Genomic DNA, 7,500 nt, shown 5'->3' with positions numbered 1-7,500 from the left:
GTCTGCTCGTCTGTCTGTCTCTCTGCTCGTCTGTCTGTCTGTCTGCTCGTCTGTCTGCTCGTCTCTCTGCTCGTCTGTCTGCTCGTCTGTCTGTCTGCTCGTCTGTCTGTCTGCTCGTCTGTCTGTCTGCTCGTCTGTCTGCTCGTCTGTCTGCCTGTCTGCTCGTCTGTCTGCTCGTCTGTCTGCTCGTCTCTCTGTCTTCTCGTCTGTCTGTCTGCTCGTCTGTCTGCTCGTCTGTCTGGGTGCTCGTTTGTCTCTCTGCTCGTCTGTCTGTCTGCTCGTCTGTCTGTCTCTCTGCTCGTCTGTCTGTCTGCTCGTCTGTCTGTCTGCTCGTCTGTCTGTCTGTCTGCCCGTCTGTCTGTCTGCCCGTCTGTCTGCCCGTCTGTCTGCTCGTCTGTCTGTCTGCCCGTCTGTCTGCTCGTCTGTCTGCTCGTCTGTCTGCTCGTCTGTCTGCTCGTCTGTCTGCTCGTCTGTCTGTCTGCTCGTCTGTCTGTCTGCTCGTCTGTCTGCTCGTCTGTCTGTCTGCTCGTCTGTCTGCTCGTCTGTCTGTCTGCTCGTCTGTCTGTCTGCTCGTCTGTCTGTCTGTCTGCTCGTCTGTCTGCTCGTCTGTCTCTCTGCTCGTCTGTCTCTCTGCTCGTCTGTCTGCTCGTCTGTCTGTCTGCTCGTCTGTCTGTCTGCTCGTCTGTCTGTCTGCTCGTCTGTCTGTCTGCTCGTCTGTCTGTCTGCTCGTCTGTCTGTCTGCTCGTCTGTCTGCTCGTCTGTCTGCTCGTCTGTCTGCTCGTCTGTCTGCTCGTCTGTCTGTCTGCTCGTCTGTCTGTCTGCTCGTCTGTCTGCTCGTCTGTCTGTCTGCTCGTCTGTCTGCTCGTCTGTCTGTCTGCTCGTCTGTCTGCTCGTCTGTCTGTCTGTCTGTCTGCTCGTCTGTCTGTTCGTCTGTCTGTCTGTCTGTCTGTCTGCTCGTCTCTCTGCTCGTCTGTCTCTCTGCTCATCTGTCTGCTCGTCTGTCTGTCTGCTCGTCTGTCTGTCTGCTCGTCTGTCTGTCTGCTCGTCTGTCTGTCTGCTCGTCTGTCTCTCTGCTCGTCTGTCTCTCTGCTCGTCTGTCTGTCTGCTCGTCTGTCTCTCTGCTCGTCTGTCTGTCTGCTCGTCTGTCTGTCTGCTCGTCTGTCTCTCTGCTCGTCTGTCTCTCTGCTCGTCTGTCTGTCTGCTCGTCTGTCTGCTCGTCTGTCTGCTCGTCTGTCTGTCTGCTCGTCTGTCTGTCTGCTCGTCTGTCTGCTCGTCTGTCTGCTCGTCTGTCTCTCTGCTCGTCTGTCTGTCTGCTCGTCTGTCTGTCTGCTCGTCTCTCTGCTCGTCTGTCTGTCTGCTCGTCTGTCTGCTCGTCTGTCTGCTCGTCTGTCTGCTCGTCTGTCTGTCTGCTCGTCTGTCTGTCTGCTCGTCTGTCTGTCTGCTCGTCTGTCTGTCTGCTCGTCTGTCTGTCTGCTCGTCTGTCTGCTCGTCTGTCTGCTCGTCTGTCTGTCTGCTCGTCTGTCTGTCTGCTCGTCTGTCTGCTCGTCTGTCTGTCTGCTCGTCTGTCTGCTCGTCTGTCTGCTCGTCTGTCTGCTCGTCTGTCTCTCTGCTCGTCTGTCTGCTCGTCTGTCTGCTCGTCTGTCTGCTCGTCTGTCTGCTCGTCTGTCTGCTCGTCTGTCTGTCTGCTCGTCTGTCTGCTCGTCTGTCTGCTCGTCTGTCTGCTCGTCTGTCTGCTCGTCTCTCTGCTCGTCTGTCTGCTCGTCTGTCTGCTCGTCTGTCTGCTCGTCTGTCTGCTCGTCTGTCTGTCTGCTCGTCTGTCTGTCTGCTCGTCTGTCTGTCTGTCTGTCTGCTCGTCTGTCTGCTCGTCTCTCTGCTCGTCTGTCTGCTCGTCTGTCTCTCTGCTCGTCTGTCTGCTCGTCTGTCTCTCTGCTCGTCTGTCTGCTCGTCTGTCTCTCTGCTCGTCTGTCTGCTCGTCTGTCTGTCTGTCTGCTCGTCTGTCTGCTCGTCTGTCTGCTCGTCTGTCTGTCTGCTCGTCTGTCTGTCTGCTCGTCTGTCTGTCTGTCTGTCTGCTCGTCTGTCTGCTCGTCTCTCTGCTCGTCTGTCTGCTCGTCTGTCTCTCTGCTCGTCTGTCTGCTCGTCTGTCTGCCTGCTCGTCTGTCTGCTCGTCTGTCTCTCTGCTCGTCTGTCTGCTCGTCTGTCTGTCTGTCTGCTCGTCTGTCTGCTCGTCTGTCTGCTCGTCTGTCTGTCTGCTCGTCTGTCTGCTCGTCTGTCTGCTCGTCTGTCTGTCTGCTCGTCTGTCTGCTCGTCTGTCTGCTCGTCTGTCTGCTCGTCTGTCTGCTCGTCTGTCTGCTCGTCTGTCTGCTCGTCTGTCTGCTCGTCTGTCTGTCTGCTCGTCTGCCTGCTCGTCTGTCTGCTCGTCTGTCTGTCTGCTCGTCTGTCTGTCTGCTCGTCTGTCTGTCTGATGATGATGTAATGATGATGTAATGATGATGTCATGATGATGCTCCTGCTGGTTTCAGGTGGGTGATGTCGAGCGCTAAGAAGGAAGGTGCTGATGAAGATATCGCCAAGTACGACGGTGAGTTACGACACGTTTAATGTTTACTGTGTGTGTGTGTGTGTGTGTGTGTGTGTGTGTGTGTGTGTGTGTTTGCAGGTAAATGGTCGGTGTGTGTGTGTGTGTGTGTGTGTGTGTGTGTTTGCAGTTAAATGGTCGGTGTGTGTGTGTGTGTGTGTGTGTGTGTGTGTGTGTTTAATGTGTGTGTTTGTGTGTTTAATAATGTGTGTGTGTGTGTGTGTGTGTGCAGGTAAATGGTCGGGGTGTGTGTGTGTGTGTGTTAATAATGTGTGTCTCTGTGTGTGTGTGTGTGTGTGTGTGTGGTTAATAATGTGTGTCTCTGTGTGTGTGTGTGTGTGTGTGTTAATAATGTGTATCTCTGTGTGTGTGTGTGTGTGTGTGTGTGTGTGTGTGTGTGGTTAATAATGTGTATTTGTGTGTGTGTGTCTCTGTGTGTGTGTGTGTGTTAATAATGTGTGTCTCTCTGTGTGTGTGTGTGTGTGTGTGTGTGTGTGTGGTTAATAATGTGTATTTGTGTGTGTGTGTATGTATGTGTGTGTGTGTGTGTGTTAATAATGTGTGTCTCTCTGTGTGTGTGTGTGTGTGTGTGTGTGTGTGTGTGTGTGTGTGTGTGTGTGTGTGTGTGTGTGTGTTAATAATGTGTATTTGTGTGTGTGTGCAGGTAAATGGTCGGTGGAGGAGATGAAGGACAGTAAGCTTCCAGGTGATAAAGGTTTGGTTCTGAAGTCGAGAGCTAAACATCACGCCATCTCTGCTCAGATGCTGCGACCTTTCACCTTCGACACCAAGCCCCTCATCATCCAGTAAGACACACACACACACACACACACACACACCAAGCCCCTCATCATCCAGTAAGACACACACACACACACACACACACACACACACACACACACCAAGCCCCTCATCATCCAGTAAGACACACACACACACACACACACACACACACACACACACCAAGCCCCTCATCATCCAGTAAGACACACACACACACACACACACACACACACACACACCAAGCCACTCATCATCCAGTAAGACACACACACACACACACACACACCAAGCCCCTCATCATCCAGTAAGACACACACACACACACACACACACACACACACACACACCAAGCCCCTCATCATCCAGTAAGACACACACACACACACACACACACACACACACACACACACACACACACCAAGCCCCTCATCATCCAGTAAGACACACACACACACACACACGTACACACACACACACCAAGCCCCTCATCATCCAGTAAGACACACACACACACACACACACACACACACACACACACACACCAAGCCCCTCATCATCCAGTAAGACACACACACACACACACACACACACACACACACACACACACACACACACACACACACACACACACACCAAGCCCCTCATCATCCAGTAAGACACACACACACACACACACACAGATACACACACACACACACACACACCAAGCCCCTCATCATCCAGTAAGACACACACACACACACACACACACACCAAGCCACTCACACACACACCAAGCCCCTCATCATCCAGTAAGACACACACACACACACACACACACACACACACACACACACCAAGCCCCTCATCATCCAGTAAGACATACACACACACACACACACACACACACACCTGGTAACACACACACACACACCAGGTAACACACACACACACCACACCAAGCCACTCATCATCCAGTAAGACACACACACACACACACACACACACACACACACACACACACACACACACACACACCAAGCCCCTCATCATCCAGTAAGACACACACACACACACACACACACACACACACAGATACACACACACACACACACACACCAAGCCACTCACACACACACCAAGCCCCTCATCATCCAGTAAGACACACACACACACACACACACACACACACACACACACACACACCAAGCCCCTCATCATCCAGTAAGACACACACACACACACACGCACACACACACACCAAGCCCCTCATCATCCAGTAAGACACACACACACACACACACACACACACACACACACACACACACACACACACACACACACACACACACACACACCAAGCCCCTCATCATCCAGTAAGACATACACACACACACACACACACACACACACCTGGTAACACACACACACACACCTGGTAACACACACACACACACCAGGTAACACACACACACACCACACCAAGCCACTCATCATCCAGTAAGACACACATACACACACACACACACACACACACCAAGCCACTCATCATCCAGTAAGACACACACACACACACACACACACACACACACCAAGCCCCTCATCATCCAGTAAGACACACACACACACACACACACACACACACACACACACACACACACACACACACACACACACACATTGTATCAGCTGTTGCTCTTCATCCTCCTCCTCATCCTCTCTCTCTCTGTGTTTTCAGGTATGAGGTGAACTTCCAGTCAGGTATCGACTGCGGCGGAGCTTACGTCAAACTGCTGACTCAGACTCCTGACCTCGACCTGGTGAGACTACACACACACACACACACACACACACACACGCTCACACACACACACACACTGTCTCTCTCTCTCTCTCTCTCTCTCTCTCTCTCTCTCTCTCTCTCTCTCTCTCTCTCTCTCTCTCTACAGAACCTTCAGTTTCAGCTTTTGAACCCAGCTGTTAAAGAGAAAGTAAAGATTTTAAATGTTGTGTTTGATGTGTTCTGAATCTCTATTAATCACCATCTGTAGTCTTATTAAATATTACTGAGGTTAGAAATCAAGTGAGAAGTTGGTGAATTCTCCATTGACTTGTATAGAGACGGTCGCCCCCTGGTGGCCTTTTGATAGAATGCAGCTCTAAGTTACTTCTCCATTGACTTGTATAGAGACGGTCGCCCCCTGGTGGCCTTTTGATAGAATGCAGCTCTAAGTTACTTCTCCATTGACTTGTATAGAGACGGTCGCCCCCTGGTGGCCTTTTGATAGAATGCAGCTCTAAGTTACTTCTCCATTGACTTGTATAGAGACGGTCGCCCCCTGGTGGCCTTTTGATAGAATGCAGCTCTAAGTTACTTCTCCATTGACTTGTATAGAGACGGTCGCCCCCTGGTGGCCTTTTGATAGAATGCAGCTCTACTTCCTGGTTGGACTGAAGCTCCCCACCTGGGTTTAATGTAACTGTGTGTGTGTGTGTGTGTGTGTGTGTGTGTGTGTGTGTGTGTGTGTGTGTCAGGACCACTTTGTGGATAAGACTCCGTACACCATCATGTTCGGACCTGATAAATGTGGAGAAGAATACAAGCTGCACTTCATCTTCAGACACCAGAACCCCAAAACCGGAGAATACGAAGAGAAGCACGCCAAGAAACCCGACGCTGACCTGAGAACCTACTACACTGATAAGAAGACACATCTGTACACTCTGGGTAATACACACACACACACACACACACACACACACACCTGTACACTCTGGGTAATACACACACACACACACACACACACACACACACACACACACACCTGTACACTCTGGGTAATACACACACACACACACACACACCTGTACACTCTGGGTAATACACACACACACACACACCCCTACCTGTACACTCTGGGTAATACACACACACACACACACCCCTACCTGTACACTCTGGGTAATACACACACACACACACACACCTGCACACTCTGGGTAATACACACACACACACACCTGCACACTCTGGGTAATACACACACACACACACCTGCACACTCTGGGTAATACACACACACACACACCTGCACACTCTGGGTAATACACACACACACACACCTGCACACTCTGGGTAATACACACACACACACACCTGCACACTCTGGGTAATACACACACACACACCTGCACACTCTGGGTAATACACACACACACACTCTCACTCACTCACTCACACACACACACACACACACACACACACACACACACACACACTCTGGGTAATACACACACACACACACACCTGCACACTCTGGGTAATACACACACACACACACACACACACACACACACACACACACACACACACACACACACCTGTCCAGTGTAATGAAGCTCCAGGTGTGTATATCTATGTGTGTATATATAACCCCCCCTCTCTGCTGCCCCCCCCAGTGGTGAACCCTGACAACACCTTTGAGGTTCTGGTGGACCAGACGGTGGTGAACAGCGGCAGCCTGCTGACGGATGTGACCCCCCCCGTGAACCCCCCCGCTGAGATCGAAGACCCCGACGACCAGAAACCAGAAGACTGGGACGAGAGGGCCAAGATCCAGGACCCTGCTGCCGCCAAGCCCGAGGACTGGTCAGTACACACCGTTACCATGGAGACACAGTCCGGTATCACACAGCACGTTACCATGGAGACACAGTCCTGTATCACACTGCACGTTACCATGGAGACACAGTCCAGTATCACACAGCCCGTTACCATGGAGACACAGTTCACACTGCCACACTGCACGTTACCATGGAGACACAGTCCAGTATCACACAGCCCGTTACCATGGAGACACAGTTCACACTGCACGTTACCATGGAGACACAGTCCGGTATCACACTGCACGTTACCATGGAGACACAGTCCGATATCACACAGCCCGTTACCATGGAGACACAGTCCAGTATCACACTGCACGTTACCATGGAGACACAGTCCAGTATCACACAGCCCGTTACCATGGAGACACAGTCCAGTATCACGCGGCACGTTACCATGGAGACACAGTCCAGTATCACACTGCACGTTACCATGGAGACACAGTCCAGTATCACACTGCACGTTACCATGGAGACACAGTCCGGTTATCACACAGCCC

At 51.6% G+C, this 7,500-nt stretch overlaps 1 protein-coding gene across 1 annotated transcript in view; it reads left to right on the top strand.

Moving 5' to 3' along the window:
• canx (calnexin) overlaps positions 1–7,500 on the top strand; it is a 30,010-nt gene that overhangs the window by 14,214 nt on the left and 8,296 nt on the right. Inside the window, exons 4-8 of the mRNA XM_053324161.1 lie at positions 2,520–2,578; positions 3,240–3,381; positions 5,076–5,157; positions 5,873–6,065; positions 6,797–6,986. Coding sequence (XP_053180136.1) covers positions 2,520–2,578; positions 3,240–3,381; positions 5,076–5,157; positions 5,873–6,065; positions 6,797–6,986 — 666 coding nt within the window. The remainder of the gene's footprint in view (positions 1–2,519; positions 2,579–3,239; positions 3,382–5,075; positions 5,158–5,872; positions 6,066–6,796; positions 6,987–7,500) is intronic.

This window comes from Scomber japonicus, chromosome 8, assembly GCF_027409825.1.
Source record: "Scomber japonicus isolate fScoJap1 chromosome 8, fScoJap1.pri, whole genome shotgun sequence".
NCBI classification, from domain to species: Eukaryota; Metazoa; Chordata; class Actinopteri; order Scombriformes; family Scombridae; genus Scomber; species Scomber japonicus.
Note: the sequence above shows the minus strand (reverse complement) of the source record. Positions and strands in the feature narration are given on the sequence as shown.